At 40.4% G+C, this 23,348-nt stretch overlaps 1 protein-coding gene across 2 annotated transcripts in view; it reads right to left on the bottom strand.

Annotated features, from left to right (window-relative positions):
- Positions 1-12,381: 12,381 nt before the first annotated feature.
- GORASP2 (golgi reassembly stacking protein 2) overlaps positions 12,382-23,348 on the bottom strand; it is a 48,101-nt gene continuing 37,134 nt past the window's right edge. Inside the window, exons 7-10 of one of the 2 annotated variants that reach the window (XM_036745487.1) lie at positions 21,473-21,596; positions 17,607-17,690; positions 16,277-16,387; positions 12,382-13,445 (exon numbers count right to left, since the gene is read on the bottom strand). In XM_036745487.1, the coding sequence (XP_036601382.1) occupies positions 13,114-13,445; positions 16,277-16,387; positions 17,607-17,690; positions 21,473-21,596 (651 nt within the window). In that variant the 3' untranslated portion in view covers positions 12,382-13,113. The remainder of the gene's footprint in view (positions 13,446-16,276; positions 16,388-17,606; positions 17,691-21,472; positions 21,597-23,348) is intronic. The other variant, XM_036745488.1, reaches the window with a different exon arrangement.

Raw genomic sequence — 23,348 nt, 5'->3', positions numbered from 1 at the left:
GCCCAGAAAGAGCCTGACTGCCTGCTTCGTCCTAGCCATGGTGGCAGAGGAAGTGAGTGGGGAGAGAATGAGACAATGTTAGGGGCTGAGGCACAAAACACTACTGGGGTTCAGGATGTGCCTCACACAGAGAATAGGAGATGGTTAAATGATCAGACAAGGGCTCGACCCATACAAAGGAGGAAGACAGAAACCCGAGGTGAAGATTCAGTTACAAGGGAAATTCAGGAAGATTTCTCACCGCAAGAGGTCACAGATATTTTGAGTAGATTCAGCCAAAGAATAGGAGAACCATTGATATCTTGGATGGTAAGACTCAGTGATCAAGGGGCCAGTGGAATATCAGTAGATGGGATAGACTGCATGAGATTCATAGGTATCAGCCATGATCCTCTAGTTCAACAAGCTTTTAGGGAACATCATCAGCAAGGAGATGGTGATAGCAGGACTACTCTGTTGGCATTAGCCGCTGTGGGATGCAATAAGAGATATGCTACTGATTCTATGTGGCCCACTGAGCACAGACCCTGGTATTCACTTAGAGATTGTATCATGAGACTAAAGGAGGAGGTAATGAAGACTGCCATTATGATAGGAACCTCAGACAAATATTACAATGATCCAATGGAACTGCCTCATAGGAATTTAATAATTAGGACAGCTCCCCCTGCTTATAAACAACTAATTTTGAATTTATTACTTGGAGAAGTAGGGAGCCGTCTTACAACAGTGATAAATAAGATTTTACAGTTATATGACTTAGGTGACTGGGGAAGGGATAGATCTCCTCGAGAGAGAAGGGTGAATAACCAGCAAACTTGGCGCCAAAGGAGAGTAACAAGGAAAGAAATGTTTACTGCTTTATTGAGAGCAGGGGTAGGTTTTGAAATGATAGATGGAATTCCAACCAATGAATTATACAGAATGTATAGAGGACTTGATAACACGAGAAATAGGGAAATAAGAACTGCTCCTGCAAGCCCATAAGCCACTCAGAGGAAAGGTAACTTTGTGTGATTAACGGATGAAAACTTGTACATTTGGGGAAAGGCTGGGAGGACAATCCTAGTCTCTGTCTAGGATGGGATCCTCTTGGCTTCCTCATTATGTTCCTTTTGAAAAGAAACATTTCCCACCTGAGTTTGGCTCTGATGTTGGATCTTTGCATAACTGAAATCTCAACCAAACTTGAGATGATTTTATTTGAAGAATTATAGTCCATACTTGTCTATTCTTTTTGTCCTTTGTTTTGGCTAACCTTGTTGCTAGTTTTGTTTCCTTCAGGCTTAAGCACCCTGCACTTTCCGGTGACTGCCTAAGCATGTAGCATTCTTGGAATTCCTGCCAGCTTGTTAAAGAAATGACCTCTGGAATGGGACTTTTTGGGGGCAGGGCCATCTCTACATCCAATTTCAGCATGAAGAAGCTATGGAAAATGAGACCTTCACCCCTCACCCCAAGATTTTGAGCCCCAATCGTTCAAGGGGGGTGGAAATGATGATAGTGTTCTGTTTACTTATTGAATCGTAAACCAATATTTAGGAATGTCACCAAATGATATGTTTTGATTTATAATGAATGATATGTTTTAGTTTCCTTTGTAATTGGATCACAATGTATGTTCTAGGATACATGACTGATTAGATTATGTATCCTATAACAAGGGGTGGAGTGTAGCCAGAATGGCCTTTGTTTTCTTTGAATGACTCTGCTTACCTCATTGAGCCTCTGGACACTGTGGCTTGCTCTTCCGGGGCAGGAAGCCCAAAGAGCATTCCAGGAAGCAGACAACTTCCTGTGTGATGAGTCATGGGGCTGGCTGAGGGGAGGTGTTAACGGCTACGCTAGGGGGAGGGGCCAAGTCAAGAACCAATCGGCCCTGGTCGTTCAGGCGGTGCTTGATGATGTCAAAAACTCTATAAGAGGGGAGAGGACAGCTTGAAGATCCTCTTTTCCTTTTCCGGTTGGAGCCAGAGACAGTTACAGCGACAGTTACAGCGACAGTTACAGCGACAGTTACAGTAACAGTTACAGCCACAGCCACAGCTGAAGCAGGAGCTGCCAGTAGCAGAGCTGACCTACGGGAGGAAGCTGAACAAAGACTTCAGGCCAGTGGGTAATCTTATTACCATAGAGGGGGAAACATGATTTTGCTTTACGCAATCATGCTTCTCTGTAGCCTCCTGGTTACTCTTTCAAGGCGTACTTATTGGGCCTGGAAGCTTTTGATCAATATATCAAAATGGGGTTGCTGGTTCATGGGTTGGTTACTGTGGAGCCTAAATAAATGTTTTGATTCTTCTGCCTTCTACTTTGAGAGTTTCTTATATCCGGCGGTTCCGAACGTTTCAGACATGTTTATGATCCTCTTTGAGATTATAAACTCTGCCCTCCTAATACAAAGTGTTGGAGCTCGATTAGGCTAGATTACACCTTGTGAGCATCAGAAAAATGGGAGGGGGGGAAGGAGAGAGAACAAGCATTTAAGTGTCTACTATGCACCAGACACTATGCTAAGTGCTTCGCAAATATTCTTTCATTGGATCCTCACAATAATAACCGTGAGAGGTAGGTGCTATTATCATCCCCATATTACAACTGAGAAAACTGAGGCAGACAGAGGTCAAGTGATTCACCCAGGGTCACTCAGCTAGTAGGTGTCTGAGGCCACACTTAAACTCAGATCTTCCTGACTCCAGGCCAAGCACTCTATCCACTTTGCCACCTAGCTGACCATCAGAGCTGGAATCCAGGCCAGAGTTTGCCACCAGTTGAGTCAGGTGAGATGCCAGTGCAACCCCAGGAGTCACCTGAAGGATACAGCCCAGCAGTGAACTGACCAGGCAGCCAAGGTGCTGCGGGCAAGGAAGCAACTCAACCATCAGTGGCCATATTCAGAAGGGAACTCGATGAGGTGAAAGCTTTGTAACAACCACTTTAAGTGGGAGCCCACTGTCCCCAAAAACCTAGCTGGCAGACTTGGTAATAAATTTCTCTCTCCCTAGGGAGGGTGGTCCTCGAAGAATAGACCCCTACTCAAAGTTTTTCCAGCTTGGCAGAATATTCCAGGACTTGGGCTCTGGGGGTATCTAGTCTTTGTGAATACATATCACAATAATGCTTCAGGTTAGGACTTTAGTTAAATACTAACTTTTATTTATTTTTTTAAAAAAGTACTATTTGTTTTTGTTTTTCATCTACATCATAATCCATTTCCCTATATATGATCCTACCTCTATTAAATCTTGCCTTATAACAAAAAGTTAAACAATATGATGGTATATGTAACATTTTCCACCTAAGATCCCATACCTCTCTACTGAAAAAGGCAATGTGCTTTATCATCCATTATCTAAGGCCACAATTGGTCATTACATAATTCTTTTTTTTGAGGGGGGAAGGCAGGGCAGTTGGGGTTAAGTGACTTGCCCAAGGTCACACAGCTAGTAAGCGTCAAGTGTCTGAGGCCAGCTTTGAGCTCAGGTCCTCCTGACTCCAGGGCTGGTGCTCTATTCACTGCTCTACATAAATCTAATTAATGTAAGAGTGCAGCTTCCTTCCAGCATTCTTTTCATTTATGGTTACTGAGGCTATTAATATTCTGTAACATTCTTCTCCTACTTCTTCAGCTTTTCTATCAGTTCATACAACTCTTCCCATATTTCTCTGAATTCTTTATATGCGTCACATTTTACTGCACAGTAATATTCAATTATACTTATAAACTACAATTTGTACAGCTATTTCCCGATAGATGAGCACCTACTTATTTCCGGTTCTTTTGGCTACCATTAAAAGTGCTGCTAGGAATAGAGCCTTTCCCCCCCGCCTCTATCTTTGACTTTCTTGGGGTATATACTAGGTCCCAATTAGTACAAGTAAAGAATCCCCTGAAATGGTCACATAATTCAATTTCACATTGGACTGGAACAAATGACCATATTCTACACAATTATAACCTCAAATAGTGCAAATTTGATTATGTGCAATCATGTTAAGGGAATTCTTTATTCACACCAATTTGGACCTAGCCTAGCTGCATGCCCGGTGGTAGGACCTTTGGACTAGAGGATCTGATCAGGTTTCTGACTTTTTTCATATAATTCCAATTGCTTATACCCACTGGCTGGAGCAGTCCACAACTCCACTAACAGTGTCACTGCATGCCTATCTTTCTGCAGACCTTCTGTCTTTTGTCATTTTTGTCACAAATTCTTTAAAAAATTAACCTGTGAAACTGGTTTGCTTTTCTAATGAGAGATAATTAGCTATTTCACTTTTTTTAGTAAACCAGAATTATCTTCCATGGAATATATAGTAGTCAAATATATATTCCTTGCTTAGCAATAGGCGACTTCATATTCGAACTACTAATAGCTCTCTTTCAGAATGTGTTGACCTTTTTTAGTCTTGAAATGTCACTGATGGCTTCTTACATTTCAGCAAAGGCAAAATGGCTCAGTTTGAAATACTGTCATCCACCAGCAAATATTTTGTGGGTAGGCCATATCAAATATATAGGGAGATGTGTAAAATATCCAAACAGGCTTCAGAGGGTTGATAAGCTGTTTAACTGCCATCATTTCCTCTAACAGGAGGAAAAGAATTCTATTTTATGAGTTAATTTGCCACTGTTGGTGCATCATTTGGTACATACCTATCCGCAGGAAAATCAATAAATTCCTGTAAACTAAGGAAAATCAACTTGTTCTTCAATTTCAGCATAAATGCTTCTGAATAGGGTCGTTCTTCAGTCTCAACTGGTTCAAAACTAGCAGAGGGCCAGGCAATCCTCACTCTGATCCTCAGATTCTCCATGGGGGGTGGGAGTCATTAGTTAATATTTTGTTTTGAGTTCAAAGGGGCATTTTTCGAAGTCAGAAACCTCATTGAACCTGAATGGTTCATTTGATGTTATTAGAAAAGAAGATCTGATTTCAAATCCAGCTTCTGACATTTACTAGCTGTGTGATCTTGGGCAAGTGATTTAACTTCTTAATCTTTAAAATGGGGATAATAATAGCACCTATCTCCCAAGATTGTTGTGAGGAAGGATAAAATGAGATATTTGTAAAGTGTTTGCAAACCTTAAATCACTATATAATTGCTAATTTGGTTTGGTTTAAGGCAGACCTGCACAACTTGGCAGTAGGTAGGGGCCAAAATTAAAACAGGCTAAACTTCGGGTTGCAGATAGTTTTTAGTGGCTCACTTTCCAAGTAAAAGTTTAATTACTGATTAAACTATTTTGCAAATAAACCATATATTTAAAAAGGGAAATTTCAATTAATATCATTAATTAGACTTATTACTTAATATTTTTATTTATTATGAAATCACATTAATGTTAAAAATTTACTTTGCTAAGTGGTACAATATTTAATACATTTTTCAGTTTTTTTACTGTTTACATTTAGTAAATGGGACATACTACACTTCTTGTCAGCAGTTTATTGTACTTTGGAATCATGTTTGAAATCGATTTCTTTAGAGATCTGAAAACTAACTGTAGTAGCCGTCTCATTTTCTGAGTTTACTTTCTTGAAAAACCATTGTTCCCCACTGAGATTTTTCAACAATTTGAATGCTTTAATTTGTTTTTCATTGGTGTCCAATTTCCTTAAGTCAGGATGTTTCGATTTGAAATGGCGACGAAGATTGTATTCCTTCACAACGGCTATTACTTCTTGGCAAACGGCACAATGTTTTGTCTCTCATGTAAGTAAACAAGAATCTATTTGTCGACTTTGGATCAAATACTTTATGTTCTGATCCGATCTTCTGTTTCTTTTTATCACCCATTTCACAAAGTCCCCCCAAAACTTTAATGTTAGAACCAAAAAATCTCCACAGCAACTGCTCATATACAAAGAAATACTGAACTGAATGCCTGACCTTGGAGGGAGTGCCAGACACTCATGGAACTTGGAGGGAGGCTGCACAGCCAGGGAGGGGAAGAAGCCCTCGAATTGTTGCTGCTTGTCATATAGTGGGTGTCAGCTGTGTTGGCACTCACTTTGTCCCTGTTCAATGCTAGTAACGATTGAAAACACAATGAAAAGTTACGACTTGTACTCCTCTCAGACTAGAGATAGATGATAGTTGGTTGCCAAGGGTCACATAACAAACAGAAGGGTGAGCAGTGGCAACCCACCTACCACGGTACATTACAAGATGGGCACATTTGTGACTAGTGGAAGGTGAGCGAAGTGGGGCACGGACAGAACACTCGTTACGTCTTTACTTTCCTTTATATCCTCTACATTTTTTGTGAATGGGCGTTGTGCAGGCCTGGTTTAAGGAATTTCTTCCTCCCTTCCTTAGCTGAGTTAATTGGCTATGTCAACAGAGATATAGCTCCATGACTTAACTCTTTGCAGCTCCCTTAAATCTACAGAGGTTTGGCTGCTTTCCTCATATATTTGCTCTGCTCACATCCTGCCATGGTTCATGTTCACCCCATGAAATGGGAATTAGTGCCCTCTGACTTCTAATTTGACCCAAATGGTATATGTGTTGGAGTGTGCTTGTTGAAGAGCCTAGAAGTTTATTTGCTTTGACTGGGATAGCTGCCAACTAATGGCAGAGAGAAAGCCAAACGACTTAATGTTTAGTTTGCTTTGATAGCCCCTGAGGCAAGGCTTCCCATTTTGCATGTGGGATCTCCAGAATAGCTGTCCCATATTCAGGGTACTCTATGGGTCCATATTCAACCTGCACCGAAGCTCACAAGCCCCCACCAAATTATTTGCTTTTTCTCTAGTCTGAGGACAGAGTCCAAAGCAAAGGCATTAAGTGGAATGTAATACTATGAAAACTAGCAATACAACATTTGCCCTATGAGCCTGGGCACATTGCCACACAGACAGACACATCATCAGCAGGAAATGGATACAAAGAGGGATGATACATTAGGGACATGTAAGAAACGGGTATGTTCAAAGCAAATATGTGTAGAGAACACTTAAGGTTTGGTGCATCCACAGAGGGGAAACTCATGCCTATGTTGCTGTAAACCAGTGGTGTCAAAGTCAGAAAGAAATAGGGGCCGCTAACCTGTACATAAAGATCCCTACAGATGCCTAGTGACTTAGAAAACCACACACCTATTTTATTGTACCTTTCACTTATAAAACATTATCTACGCCTTATTGTATTTTTATTTGTTTTGTTAGTATTTATTTCCCAATTACATTTTAATCTGGTCCAGGCCTCACTTGGGAGTGTCATAGGCCTTATAGGGGAGTGTGTTTGACACCTTTGCTGTAAACAATTTTAGCTTCAATGGGGTTTTGGTTTTTACTATACTGCCTGTTTTTGCGGTTTCTGTAAGCATTAGTCTCCTTGTCTTTAAAATTGAGAAAACATTACTCATACTACCTATTTCACAGGGTTGTTAAGAGGTTAAGTGCTCTGTAAAACCTGTATAAATGTAACTTACTTTCACAAAAGCATCAGATAAAGAAACAGACAGCTGAATTGGAGAGGGAGTGCTCAGGTTCTTGCGTGATGGGATGGAGAACTTTTATCTCCTGCGGGTACATGTACAGACCCACAGCAGCCCAGCCCTACTCTGGCCCCAGCAACGCATTTGCCCAAAGGGCTGGGGCATTGCTCAGTTCCTCTGAAGCCATTCAGATTTTGCCTACTCCCACTCTCACAAAGAATGGCCAAGTGGACCCTGAGGTCACTTCTGAGGAGCTGGTTTTGAGGCAACAGAGAGGCTGCCAAATGAGAATCTACCAGGGTCCCCAGAAGCTGCTCTGGGGAGGGTCCTCCTAAGCTCCCCTTGTTCTGAAGAGGTTGCTATGTTGAGCAGGAAGTTTGTTCTAATCGCTATCTCAGCAGAACTCAGTCTTCTGGTCCAGCCTGGTCCTAAAGAGGGTGCCTTCTGTGACATACCAGACTATGTCATCTCATCTCTTGAGGACCTCCTCTAAGACAGAATTCACTGGCTCAAGGAACTTGCTGCACCTTTCAGGTCACTTACTGTTAGGAAATTTTCCCTTATCCCAAGCCTAAATCTTTTCCTCAGGACCTTCCACTCTTTACTCCAAGTTCTATCCTATGGGGCTATGCAGAACATACCTCTTTCTCATGACATCTTAATTATTTGAAGACAATATTACAGTTCTTCTGGTGTATTAGAAAAGACTGAATTCAGTCAGAAGCCCTGGCTTTGCCACTTTGTCACTTTCCTGGGGCTGTTTCATCATCATCAAAGTGGAGCGGTGCGGGGATTGACTTATCCTACCTTCCTCACAGGGTGGTTTGCGGGGCAAGCACCTTGTACTTTCTCTGTAATGTGAATTATAAACCTGGAGCCCTAGAACCAGTTATAGGGCACGTAAAAATATAGGTAACTGTGACTAGGGCTAGGGGGTAGGTACAGTGACTTCTATTTGGGTAAGAGGAGCTGAGTGAGGCAGTCACACGATGTCCCAGTGTTGTCATGGCCCTAGGTACCAACACAAGTACATTGGCATTTTTTGGATCCTTCTCTTTTTCATCATCCATGCCAACCCCTCCTGCCAATGCTCCAGGGGTCCTCCTGAAAGTTATCCTGACCCACCTGCCTGCTCCTAGTGCAGGGCACCTAAGTGAGCCAAGTGGACGTGAAAGGACTTTTCTGGGATGCCAGAGAGATCTATGGCAGCTGCGTCTTGACCATGCCGGAGATGAATACAGAATGAGTTAAGGTGTATGTCAGCTCCCATCTTTGGCAGAAACAAAAGCCCATGGTTGCTCCTGGACCTGCCACTGGGGCTTGGACTCCTCTGAACTTGTCCATGTCCGTGCTCCTGCTGCTTACTGTAACCTCATCCACTAGCATGAGGAATTACAATGCATCAACAGAGTTTGGGAGGAAAGGAGCTGGCCATGCTGACTATGGGCTGGTAGCTGACGCTCATATTGGAAAAGACACTGTTCAGCACCACCTAGTGGACAGAGACATAAGTGCAGATAGTCAAACCCAACCTGACCAAGGCAGTGATACCAGTCTTGATTTTGTCTCTCCTCTCCCCTCCTTGTCCCCTCAGTAAGTCAGGCAACAACCCTGGAAGTGAAATATTTCTCTGTGTCAGGCAAGGCAGAAGTGGCAGCTGAAAATCATGCTGAATTTTTAATTGGTACTTGTGTTCAAATAATCGGATAACAGAGCCCTTGATTTTGGGTCAGAAGACCTTGGTTCAAATCTCTGCTCCACAGGTGATGATGTTCCTATGTCACTGCGCTGGGCCTCTGTTCCCATCTTCAGAATCAGAGGGCTGGTCCAGTTAACTTCTGAGGGCCCTTCACCTAAGACCCCATGACTTCCTAAACAGCTGTCCTAGTACTGAACTTGGAGGTTGCCCCGACTGTCAAATTGGTCCTTGGTGGTCCCTGATTTGAAACACCTCTGTAAGTAGTTTAATGAATGTGCGCAGTGTCTGGCCAGGCACTTGGGAAATGAAGTCTTCAACTGCTGAAGTCTTTCTTTATTCTGCCCAGGATGGGAGCTTTCCCAAGCAGCATGCCAGCTGTGAGAAGCTTGATAAATGGAGTGTTTGTGGCATAGAGACAATGTCAGAGCAGAAGCAGTTGCCTATGAAGAAAATGACAGGTTGTACAGAATTCTAATGTACATTTTTACTTACCTATTGTTCACAGTATAAAGATAATTGACTATAGGAGGAATTAAAACTGTTAAATCAAACATCCTAAACACAAGAGACTAATAAAGCAAAGAACGCAGGCACACTGTTTGGTTTCCTAGGTCTCCTAGGTCGAAAGCAAAAAAATGGGACTCTCCCCTGGGCATCTTATTTAATCTCAGACCATTACTTGTGTAACACTTTGACAAGACAGTTTCTAGAGCCCAATGCCTGGGGAAGTCTTAATGACTTCCTTTGGAGCAGGATAGTCCCATTAATTGGTACTCGGTCAATTGGAATCTATAACCTCCTGGGGCTTCTGCTGAGCTCTAAGTCTGGGCTATTGAAGTTGAAAAGTAAATATACAAATGTCCACCAAGATCATTAGTTGCATAATTGCCTTATTAAATACCCAAGTTGAGAATCAGGGTAATTTAATCACCCCATTAGAAGGAAAAGAGCCTACCTGCTAGTTTTGAGTGCGGCAGGTTTAATCAAAAGGAAGGGTGAGCATTTGGTCAGTCAAATAAGAAAGCTAGAGTCCCGGGATCCTCCCCTTTCTGAGAAGGTACATGTAGCTTGCTCTAAGGAAGCCAGACATCTCAAACCAATGCATGAGTTTAAAATAGTTTCTTTCCCATGACACTAACTAGCAAGGGAATAGAATGAATGCCTTTTTTTCCCCTCCTCTTTTGTCCACGCCACAGAATTTGGCTCAAATCCTTCACGAAGCTTCCCCTGACACAAGGAATCTAGCACTTATTGTCTGTATTATTTGGGACTTAGCGCATGTTGCCTTTCTGGGGCAACTAGGTGGCACCGTGGTTAGAGCACTGGGCCTGAAATCAGGAAGACTCCTCTTCCTCAGTTCAAATCTGGCCTCAGACACCTACTAGCTGTGTGACCCTGGGCAAGTCACTTAACCAAGCTGGCCTCAGTGTCCTCATCTGTAAAATGAGCTGGAGAAGGAAATGGCCAACCACTCCAATATCTTTGCCAAGAAAACCCTAAATGGGGTTACTAAGAGTCAGACATTACTGAAATTGATTGAAGAACACATTGCCTTGTATTGATAATGTTTCAGAGCAGAAAACAGCATGGGAGCTGGTTTGGATTTAAGTCCAGTGTTTCTGGGCTAGGTCACATGACCTTTTTAGCCATACTGTCCTCACCTGAAAAAATGAGGGTTGGACAAGAATCTCAAAGGTTCCTTCTAATTCTAAATCCTATCAACTTCTCTCCAACTGAACAGCCACCTCCTTGAGGGCAGGGATCTCCCCACCCTGGCATGTGGCCTAACATATAATAGACATTTAAATATTTACTGCCTACTATGTACTGAAATGATGAATCAATGGGAGGCAGGTCTATTCCTGAATTCAAGTTTAGTGCTTCACATGCAGAAAACAGCTACTGTGACAGTATTACTATTTTTGGTCTTCAAAGATCTTGGGATACACTAGCAAAGCTGCTTAGTAGAATATAAACTTCTTGAGGTCAGGTACTTTTTCCATTTTTTTTTTGTCTTGGTAGCAGTTCAGTGCCTTATACAAAGCAGGTGATAATCATCTTGTTGGTTGATTAACAACTGTTTGTTGGATTAGTAAGGGATGAGTGTATGGTTAAAGGCTAAATATACATTAAGAAAAGACTGAAAGAAAACGAGAATTCCTGTAATGCCATTTTTACGCCTTGTAAAGCCACAAGGTCAAGGTCACAATGAGCACCTTCCTTCCCATCATCAGTCTGTGTGGGCTTGCTGGAGGGATGATGTAAATGGCAGTACCAAAAGCTAAACTGCTTCTGCTGGAAGGCACAGAGTTGAACAGACATCTTTGTGGCCCAGTGAGTCTGCTACCTCACTCCTACTTTATAGGGAAAGCATTAAACTTCAGATTAACTGCACTCATAGCATTTGACAGAAGTAGAGGAAATGGCTATTCAAAGGAATTCTGTTGGTAGATACTTCCATAGGTGAAAGGGGGCATCCCATAAAGGTGTCTACTTCTTAAGCCAAAATTTTACATATCAGATTTGCTTGGACTAATGAACAGATTATTTTAGAAAGTAGTAACTTTCACATGGAATCACAGATTCTCAGAGATGGAAGGGCCTGCCATATTATCCAATTAACGGCCTTTACATGAAGACCTGTAGTAAAGGGAAGCCCAATTTTTCCCCCTGTGATGAACCAGTAAAAAAGTATAACTTCCAAATGTATAGGAGACTTTTATTTCCTCTTATGCCCTTGTTTTAATGTATCATCCAAACAGAGGCCTACTGGCCTGAAGTAAATAATTTTACATGAAAGTGGAAGAAGCAACTGTAAGCCAAGGTTGAAACGTTGTATAAACCACCCAATGCCAGAAAATGAAATGTCCTAATAGGTGACAAGCGCTACAAGTCTGCTTCAACCCTGTAAGCTGCCACGGGTAGAAGAAATTTTTCTAAGCTTTTTGGCTGAAAAGGCCTTGTTCTGAGACATATCTAAGTCACTTAGCACAGCATACCATGCAGCGTGAGAGAGATGGGGATTTGTTTCTTCAGCACAAGATTACCACGCCAATCATCACTGAATTGTCTTTTATCAATGCCTATTAAACAGAGTTTACATTTTTCAAAAACTTAACCCCTGGCTACTAACCACCGTGATAACCCCAAAGAATAGGCAAAAACCTTGATAAGATGTGAGACCTTCAAAGATACACATAGCAATGACTGGTATTGGAATGTAACACACAAGAAGAAAAGTAAAATTACAGTGATTTATTGCTGCTGTATCTATGTTTTCCCAGTATAGCTCTTATTTTACAAGTAGCCACAAAGTGCCACCTTCTGGTTTAAAACTATGCAACATCTCCTTTCAAATGCCATTTTACAGCGGACTCATCAAGCAACACAGCTGCAGTTACAAAATGTGGAGTAATTTTACGAGCTCAAAACAAAGATCTGTGTATAGGCGAATAAAAATATGCTCAATTAACAGTGCACGTTCTGTAACTTTAACAAACATCTTTAGTTGGAAGATCTTTTGCAAATGTTAAAATAGATGTGACTCACAAAGATCAAAAGTAGAACCTCTTTTTTTCCCCATGTGTGAGATGGTTTGCATTCCTGCAAACTGTTTACAAAGTACAAGAAACATTGCAGGTAAAGGTTAGGCATAAAAGGTTCCATTTTCTTACAGAAGGAGCTGGCAGAAGGCCCAGCAGGCTACAGTCCCAGCCTCTCCAAGGGTGGCAGTGGGAGCCTGTGTTACCCTTAAAATACAAGCACTTTCTGGTGTCCCTTGCCCCCCACCCCAACTTTGCAGTATAGAAAGCTTCTATCTTCCTGTTTATCTTTACCCTTAGAATTATTTACAGGACTCCTACAGATACAGTACAAACTAGTATGAAATTAATGATAGTTTGCATTTCCAAACACGCTCCTGTGGCTAAATAAATATACCAAGCCAATCCCAAGGAATGGTTTCAAGTTAAGGTGATGCTGAAGCACTTGTATCTGTTACGGTAGAAACTGGCTTTTCACTGCTTGTGATGGGTTCGTTTGCGGTGTCTTCGACAGTAGTTGTAGCCTTTGAAGTGGGGGGAGGAGCATCTGAGGGAAGTGAAGAGGTTTGTTCTGCTCTTGCAGTAGAAGCTGGATCAGAAGGTAGGCTCCCTACTGGAGGAAGGGAGGACAGTAGCTCAGGTGTCGTAGAAGAAACCTCTGGGACCAAAGGGAAGGAGGGGAGAAATTCTGATGGCATGGACAGCGGTGTTATTCCAGATAGGTTTAAGGGAGGCAAGGAAGGAAGAGGTGGCAAACCTAGAATGAATAAAACAAAAACAAACCCATGGATAGCTTATGGCAAAGTCTCAAATAAATTTAATAAAGGTAGAGTGAGGTACAGGACTTCAAGCAAGATCAGTTTGTTAACAGTGACAGGTATAACTGTTAACAAAGCAAGTCAGACTGGCAACCTCAGTAAGGCCAGTGACCCCAATGAGAAGGAGGGGACCCTTTTTACTGACACACAACAAGCAAGGGGTATTGGTAGGCATGGAGAAAAAGTGATAAGGTGCGGGCAGGAACATTAAGATTGGCTATACTAAGAAAGGTGGCATTCACATGCAGCTAATCACCACCCCTCTCTGACAATTAAGGAATGTTAAGTGTTTTATGAGACCCCATCTTTGCTCAGGGATCAGAACTACCAGACTTGCTGTCCCTGTGGCAGACATAAAAACCTCCCCTAATAACCTGTTGGGAGTGGTACTAAGTTAACTTAATGATAACATAAAGATGTCCTGGAAGTATCCTAAGGGCTAATGGTATGGGATAACTAAGAGGGAAAGCTAAATTCCTGAGTGCAACTCAAGAACAGAGAATGGGGACTTAAGTCGATACAGAATCAATAATAATATGAAATCAACACAATACAGAATTAATTACAAAGTAGAATTATTTTTAATTTCTTGACATCACAAAACAAGCAGTATTTCAAATAGATTTTTAAATTTGCATGTCTTTAGCTAAATACCATGGATGATGATGATACCTAGGAATACATCTTCTAATAAGTTCAAGACTTTCCCTCACTGTCTGCTGTGTGGAAGTGTGCCTTTCCAATAATTCAGGAAGAACGAAATAAAAAACTCAAACCTTGACCAGCTATTCAAACACAGTAATCAAACATAGGCATTTGAGGATGAGAGGTAGGTTACGTTCACTTATGCGAGAGGTCACCCTAGAGCCTAGAGACCACAGAAGCTATCAGTGTTATGCCCCAGTATTAAATATTTCAAAGACCCATGATATCATAGAGGTGGGTTCTGCTTTCATCAACAAAGATCACAAACCCTCTGCCCCTTGGCAGATGGTCTTTGTGAGCTGCTGTGGCCAAAACACCCTCCTAGTTATGTGTTGATCTGATCCTGTGACCTCAGCCTGGCTGACTTTGGGATGGATAGTCTTTCCTACCTGATGCTCAGTGAAGTCTTAGGTTGCTTTTAAACCTCAATAACTTCAGTGGCAGATCTGAGAGGGAGAGTGTCTCTTTATCATACCGGCAATGAAAAGCTCCATTTTCTCTTGTGGCTGGTATGGATTTCAGTCCCCCTCAAGCCAAGAATTTGCCACCCAGTCTATGGGAGCCATTTTCCATTTGTCAGGGGTTCTGTGTGGAGGACACTACCTGGTGCTGGTATGGTCATATAACAACACTAATTAGAATATGCCTAAAAATCCAAAATGTTGGAAACGCACTTAAGCAACATAACTAGATTTTAAAGTTATTGTAATTGTTATTATAAAAGCTAATGTCATTATAACTGAAGTACAAAAATGGTAGTCAATAATTTTTTTAAATTTTATCAACATATAACCAAAATTACATGACCAGTGTGAAACTCAGGTAATTTGGTTACTCCTTGATATAGACAGTAAGTAGGATGAAGAAGTATAGAAATGTGCCCATCTGAGTGGGTGAGGGCACATAGCTCTCAAAAATGCAATGATAAGGATGATGGTGAAAATTTTCAATATTTACATCCTTAGGCAAAGAACTGCAATTCTATCAGAATTTTCATTTCAAATAAACAAAAGCATCATAGGAACATAAGCTTTGGAGCTGGAAAAGACCTTAATCTACCTACTTCCTTTTCTCTATTCTAAAGATAAGGAAAATGAGACCCAGATCAGATACTAAATTCTTACAAACTTTTAAACTGTAATAACTCAGGCTGTAGGCATGACAGAAGTAATCTGTAAACAAAATTTAACAAGTAAATTTATAAGAATAAATCATTCAACTGCATATGACATTTTATTTTATTTCAGAACCCCTGACAAATGAAAAAATAGCTTTTATTTTACCAGGAGATAAACTATTGGCTTGTAGGACTAAAAGCTGTACGAGCCATAAGAGAAAACAGACTTAATCACTTAAGTTACTGACCTTTAAAAAGCACAAAAGGACTTTACTTAATAAATTCTCCTGAATCATCCTATAAGCAGAAATTAAATTTAAGATATTTATGTTAAGTTAAAAAGAAAGGCATATTTTACAATTAAAAAGCACGAGAAAGCAGATCATGTATTATACCTGCTACTCTCAATTATCCACATCTGAAGTAAGCTTAAATGCTGGAATCTAGACTACACTTTAAAAAGAAACTATTATTCATTTGCTGGCAGAAAAAGTTCCTGTAGGTAGTTAATTAACTTCCACTAGGCTAGCCAGGAGCTCTTATTGTAATTCTTTGGCATAAACATCATACCCCCATTTCTTGTGTCTTAAATAGCCACTTAGTAGTAGTGCTTGAAGTGGAAGAAGCATAAAGAAAAAAGGTGGGATACTTTTGCTTGCAGATCAAGAAAGTCCCCACGAGGGAATTTTTCCTATGTTCTCTTCTTTCTCTCCTGTATTTGGGTTGGAGAAGGGTGTGAGGAGAGGCCCCCTCAAAGCGCTGATGTCAGAGGAAAGCTGCTCAATAGTTAAATTTGAAAGCCTGTGCTAACATAGCTAAAAGAGGTTGAAATGATTTGCTTTCAAGGAAAAACTAAGATGGAGGATCTTGATTTCTTTTTTGGTTCAAGAGATTTTTTTAGGTGTTTTAGGTGTTTCTAAAATGATTCCATACAGATTCCGTACATACCAGGGTGCATAACTTCTGGTAATCCAGCTCCCGGAATTAATTGTGGTGCAGGTAGGTTGAGATTGGAAAGATTTGCTAGGTTGGGCAATCCTGCTGGCAAAGGCACCAGACCTGAAGGGAGAACCCCCCCACCGTGCAAAAAAGCAAGTCATTTTACTTGTAGCAAGCTACACATTACAGTAAAACAGACATCAGGAATTCATTACAAGTTCTCCACAGAAGTACATCAAAATGATGCCTCACTCCTAATGATTCTGCCTCCTTCCAAAATGAGAACGCTCTCTTGTAATAAAACATTAAAGTTAAGTAAAAAACAAAACCAAAGCCACAGCGGCCGTGTCAGCCCATGTATGCTGCCCTACATTTATATTCTACTAGCCATCTGACTAGAAGGGGGAAAGCTTTATTTCCCTGTCAGCTCCCTGAAGTCACAATTAGTGACCCTGGGTTCTTGAAAGTTGCTGTCAAAACAACGTAAAAAGCTCTGACGGAATCTACCATACTGGACGCACTAAGTAAGATCCCTGTGACAGATATTTCTGTTTCCTGAGGACTAATTAGCCTCGTTATGTACAGAGAGGCTCATCATCAGTACAGCACGTGACTGGGCTCTGTAATAATGAGAAATGTGGGAGAACTCAAACGTCCAACAACAGAGGTGGGAAAGTGCTTAAGCAAATTATAGCAGATTAGCAAGATAAAAATAACATGAATGTGGACGCTTGGTAGGTGGTGACATTCTACGGCATTTCAAAAGATCAGAACATTGAGAACTGAAATCTATAACAAGGATAACCATGGATCTGTAACAGAACTAATCTGTATACACGGATTACAACTACATGAAAAAATGTAAATGCATAATGATTCTGGAATGGATATCCACTCCAAATTATCCAAATCAATGGATAATTTGCAGTGCCATAATTAAGTTCAATGCTCATTAGGGTTTTGTTTTGCTTTTTGGTAAAAATCTGCTTAAATTCATGAAAAAAAGAAAAAGAATTACCATTCTTATTGTAGTAAATATTCTTTATCCTTTTCTCTATTGGCTCATATTGAGTAGTTTAGTGGAAAGAACATGAGGTTAGGGATCAAGAGACCAATCCTTAATTTGCTAACTAGCCATGTGCTCTAACCTTTTGGCACCTTTTAATCTCAACTGTAAAACAGAGTTGATAACTGTTCTGTTTCTACCTCAAGACTTGAGTATAAAGTGAGATTAAAACAGATAAAAAGAAAAAAATACCCTGCATAGTTATAAAATCAGTTACGATCATTCTATATCAAAAATGTTGCCCCCCAAAGTATATTGTGCTTTAGAAATTACCTGGTAACGTAGCTGGGTTAACCGGTGGCACTGAACTGATGGACTGGTTAACTTTTGGTGGCAATAATGGTACTGTTGGTACACCTGAAATACACCAAGGACACATTTTATTTCAAATAAATTTGCCTCCTAGGTTTTTTCAAGGCATAGCTTTGCAAATCAAAATCTGTCTCAAAAAACATGTGAGTATTAGATAACAGATTGTGTACCTATACATATTCAGGAATGAGAGTAACAAGTTTATTGATCTACAAGTATTTTTTGGAAAAATGAAGTATAAATATGGCTATCAAAAAGAGAGCAAAGTTTTTTTTAAAATTAATTTTAAATAGCTGCCTTACTGTTAAATGTCTTCAGAGTCCTCTACATAATATCATCTAATGTGATCCTTAAAAGGCAGCTATTTGGCACAGTGGATAGAAAGCCAGGACTACAAGTCAGGAAAACTTATCTTCCCTGACTCAAATCTGGCCTCAGATACTTTCTAGTTCTGTGACCCTGTTCGCCTCAGTTTCCTTATCTGTAATGAGCTGGAGAAGGAAATGGCAAAGCACTCCAGCATCTTTGCCAAGGAAACCCCAAATGAGGTCATGAAGACACAACCGAAAAGACGATTCGACAACAACAATCTGATCCTTGCAGCCATCCTTTGATGTAAATGCTAAAAATATTATTCCTGTTTTACAGATGAAGGAAACTGAGGTTACACAGCTTGCTCATGGTCACACAGCTGAGAAACATCCATGGCAGGGTTTGAACCCATATCTCATTAACTCCATTAACTCATTAACACTGTTTTCACTATACTGTGATACCTTTTAAGAGAAAAAGATCATGCCAAGAACCCTGGAAGCCTCAAAAAATAATCAGCAGAAGGAATAGTTACAAACATGCAGGAGAGAGTCCTGAAAAACAAAATACAGCATACCTTTATGGAATTACTAAATAGATAAAATTATGGAGGTGGCAAAAAGATGAGAACCTGTAATTCATCTGATTTCTCAATGACAAATTTTAGCTCATGTACATATACTGAGATAGAATGAAAAACAGAAGGATGAGTTATGGGTGGAAGCTAATTTTTTTTGGTTGTTTTTTTTGGGGGGGGGGAGGGGCAGGACAATTGGGGTTAAGTGACTTGCCCAAGGTCACACAGCTAGTACATGTGTCAAGTGTCTGAGGCCAAATTTGAACTCAGGTCCTCCTGACTCCAGGGCCAGTACTCTACTCACTGTGCCACCTAGCTGCCCTGGAAGCTAATTTTTAACTGAGTTTTGGTCTAGCATTTAATTAATGACCCAGAAAGGGACTAAATGCCTAGAAAAGTAGTTTTGAAACTTCCGGACCCTTTTTTACTATTAAAAATTGTTGAAGACCCCAAAGACCTTTTGTTTACATGTGGTCCATCTATTATATCACCATATCGGAAATTAAAATTGATCATTTTTGTTAATTCATTAAAAAATAAACCCAATACATGTTAACATAAATGACAGGTTTTTATGAAAAGTAACTTCTAAAACAAAACCAAAAACTCATATTTAAGTAAATCTCTTTAAAATCCAGCTTAATAGAAGACAGTTATATTCTCATATGTTTCTGTGTTCAATGTTGTTTTGGCTGAAGTACGTAATATGAAGAAAAACCAGCCTCACACAGATATATAGTTGGAAAAGGGAAGACCATCTTAATAGGCAACTAATGTCTTAGCATTATTATAAGCATGGTTTTGAACTCCTGAAAAGGTTTTGGCGATCCCCAGAAGCCTGGGAACCATACTTCAAGAATGGCTGTCTTAAAACTTGGTTTTAAGGGACTGTGTTTGTTCTGTTCATTGTGCAACGCTTAACATTCCCGTACAAAGAAATACACTATAACTGACTTTGTTTTTGAGATGACAAACAAAAGCACAAGACTACAAGATTTCTGTTTGTTGATGAGAAAAAAGCATTTGATTCAATGGAGCAAAACACAGTTTTACAGATTTTCTCCTCATGTCTGTAGTTTTTTTGTTTCAAAGATGCCTCTCTTTTGAAAAAATTGATGATTAGGCTAAGATCTGCAGGGCATATCATTTTAGGATGCAGCTGGAGTTCCTTGGCTTTTCAGGAATATACCATTCCATTCCCCTCTGCAAACTGCCAAAGCTAAAGAATAATTCTATATTATTTTAATTTCCTATTCTTGATGTTTGAAAGTTGTTCTACTGGCCTCTGGTAAAATTTGTTGTGTGTGATAGAAATTACTCAACTTAACCACTAAATAGCTTGGAGTCTGAAGCATGAATACACGTTTTTTCTTTTTGGAGGCAATCTGTAGATTCTCCCAAATGATGTTTTGTTGTCTGTATTCTGTATTTAGAAGTTCTGGGCGGTTTCCATATATCATTTTTTGCATTATGACATTCTGGTTTTCCTGGTAGACCTATATTTCTTAAGTTGTCTCTGCACATCTTGTCTTCAAGGTCAGTCATTCTGGCTTGAATAGAATACACTTAATTCTTTTAACACTGCTGTATCAATTTTTCCTAATCTGTAAACTGAGTTTTAAAATTCTTTATTGAGAACTCGAAGTTCTGACCTATATTCATTCCTAATTTATTTATTTTCTTTTATTTCTATTTTTTAACCATTCTGTAACTTCGTATTATTGCCTTATATTTGTTAAGGGAGCTTGGCATTCTCCTCTTCTGTTTTATGATTCTATCTTTTGATACGTTTGCTTGAACTCTTGGCCTTTATTGAAGGTTACTGAAGGTTTTCCCTTGAAATCTTTGGTGCTTTTGCTTTCCTTTTGTATCCTTCTGTTACTCACTTTCAGGTCCCCCCTGCTTTGATGAAACATTGGAAGGGACAGCCTGGGTCCCTATTCTAGATAACCTCCAAGGGGAGGGTGACCCTAATTGGGTTTCAGTCTCCTTTACTTTAGGTCTGGAGCAGCTGCCCACACTGGTATCTCACGCCATTTCCTCCCTTGGCTCTCTTCTTTTTCATAGGTGGGATGAATCAATGTCTTCCACTTTTTTGTAGGGTTAGGAGTGAGAATATTCTAAGCAGGATGTCTTTAGGATTCCCTGATCCAATGGCCAGGCCATAATTAAAGAAAGTACTTTTCAGCCCCACACTACTTTAGCTACAAAAAGCTTAGCAGAGTCAGGGTATATGCTGCTTGAGGGAAGTTTATTACAGACTCTACAGAAGAGGGGGGAATCTCAAGATGAGCCCCCGCAAAACTTAGGAGTTAGCTTGTGCTCCTGATAGAGTATATAAGGGCTGGTGGGGGAAGAGTGTTGAATGACTGCTCTGACAGGGTTCTGTCTTCTTGCACCGGGATATTTATCTATGATTATTATACATTCGGTGCAAAATTTCTTTTTCATTTTTTGGAAGGAGAGTTAAAGTGGTTTACAGAAAGTTACTAATGTGCCGTTGTGCTGGTCATGTGATCCACAACTACAGGCTTTCCTCTAATAAGGTATCTGAGCTGATGCATATGTTAAGATAGTAAATGATTCTTTGGTTGATGTAACTACAGAAATGAATAGTCCTTTGACCATCAAAATCAAGTTAGGTTGTCAAAGATGTTTATCACCATCATGAAAGGAAGCGTATTCTATACATGATCAGAGCCTCCAGATGTCCCTGTTTGTGGTTAATAACAGAATGTTGAGGCCTTACCTTATAGAGTTTATAGTCTTAGATCCAAGGACTGGTATATGACACTTTAAACCCTTTATTTGTTGTTGAATGGTGGAACATAAACATAGTTAAGGCATTTGCCTGGTGAACTGGAGAGGGAAGTAGGGGACAAACTACCCTTGGAAACTAATCATGAACATATTTTCAAGAACAATTTTTTTTGTTTACCTGTACTGAGAACATTGCTGACAGCTGAAGGGGTTGAGCTAATAGAAAGTCCTGACAGACCCTGTTCAATGCCTGTAGTTCCAGGTGGTGACACAGGTGAAGGATTCACTGATGACAACTGGACCTTACCAAAAACCAAGATAAAAATTAATTAGGTATACTTCAAAGAAAACATTTAGAAGGCATAATAAATAGCAAACAAAAATTTTCACTAGCATATACTCTGGCCCCTGTAATTGCCATTTGGATGCACACCAGAGGCAGTGACCCTGACTACTACAGGCCACCTCACTTGGGCACCTGTAACCAGAATGGCCTTTGTTTTCTTTGAATGACTCAGCTTACCTCATTGAGCCTCTGGATGCTGTGGCTTGCTCTTCCGGGGCAGGAAGCCCAGAGAGCATGTCAGGAAGCAGAAAACTTTCTGTGTGATGAGTCATGGGGCTGGCTGAGGGGAGGTGTTAACCTCTACGCTAGGGGGAGGGGCCAAGTCAAGAACCAATCGGCCCTGGTCATTCAGGCGGTGCTTGATGATGTCAAAAACTCTATAAGAGGGGAGAGGACAGCTTGAAGCTCTCTCTTTCCTCTTCCGGTTGGTGTGGGAAGCAGCGGCAAGCAAGCGTGACTCTGGGCCAGCCCTTGCTCTCGGGCTGAGCCCAGATGTTGGTAACTATGAATTGTATTGGGTCTGTCTGTTGATATTTGTAATTTGTTTGTATTTTGGTTTTGAGGTTTGGGGTGCTGGTTTGTTTTTTCCCCCGAACTAAATGAATGTTTTGAACCTCTGGGTGCTGGTTTTTTCCCCTGAAGTAAGTCAATGAATTTGTATTTGGTCTGTCTCTTGATGCTTTTCTGTATGCTCCCCTGAACTAACTGAATGCTAACTGAATGCTGGCGTTTTCCCCTGAACTAAATGAATGTTGTCTGTATGCTAAGTGAATGCTGGATTAAAGTAAGCTGGTCAACCCATTCACCGTGCTTTCCTTGTTTAAGCAGATAAAAAGAACCTGTGCTTTTCCAGTGTCCCAGCAGCATCCTGGGTGCATCTTACGCCCCCACAGAAGCTGCTAGCTGGGTTGTTAAAACAGCACCCCATATTTAGCTGTTAACATCATTCATTCAAAACTCACACCAGCCCTTCTTTTTATAAAAGTGCATCCCTTTTTCAACTCCGAAATTCTCTTTTAACTAATCTTGATCTTCGAGTAACCTTCAGTCACTCTAAACATTCCATTATAGTCAACTACAACACAGTAACCAGAGCCCAGCTCTTTACAATTTCCCTTCCTCCCAGTCAACTTATATTTTTAGTTTCGGTATTTCTTTTTATTTTCTACTTCCTAAATCTCCCTCATCCGTTCTAAGACACATTTAGTTCTCTTTAAAAACCCTATCTTGTTATAAATTCATCCTTCTGGTTGGTACTCAGGACCCAGAATTACAGAATCAGAGATGAAAGCAACCTGAAACATCAGCCAGCTCAATCCCCCGAATCCAAGCAGGAATGTCGACTACCCTCTGTATAAACAGCTCCAGTGATGGAGAGCTCATGAAGCATTTCATTTAATTTTTTTTTAAATCACATTAAATTTATTTGGACAGACATACCAAACAACCAAACTTCTTGAAGGAGCACATTTCTTGAAACCAGTTAAGCAAAAACTACCTAATAGACTGATTACAACCAATAGCATGACATTGACACCGTTTGTGTTTATCAGTTCCTAACAAAGAGGAAGGATGTGTGCTTTAATTTTGTGCTAGAACACCATCAGATTTATTTGGCCCAAATCTTGTTGCCTCTCCGTGTTCAGTTCATTTAATTTCTATATAACCCAGTTAGAAAGTTCTTTTACATATAAGCTGAAATCTACCC

The sequence above is a fragment of the Trichosurus vulpecula genome, chromosome 2 (assembly GCF_011100635.1).
Source record: "Trichosurus vulpecula isolate mTriVul1 chromosome 2, mTriVul1.pri, whole genome shotgun sequence".
Taxonomy (NCBI): Eukaryota; Metazoa; Chordata; class Mammalia; order Diprotodontia; family Phalangeridae; genus Trichosurus; species Trichosurus vulpecula.
The sequence above is the reverse complement of the archived record's forward strand: the minus strand, read 5'-3'. Positions and strand labels throughout refer to the sequence as shown.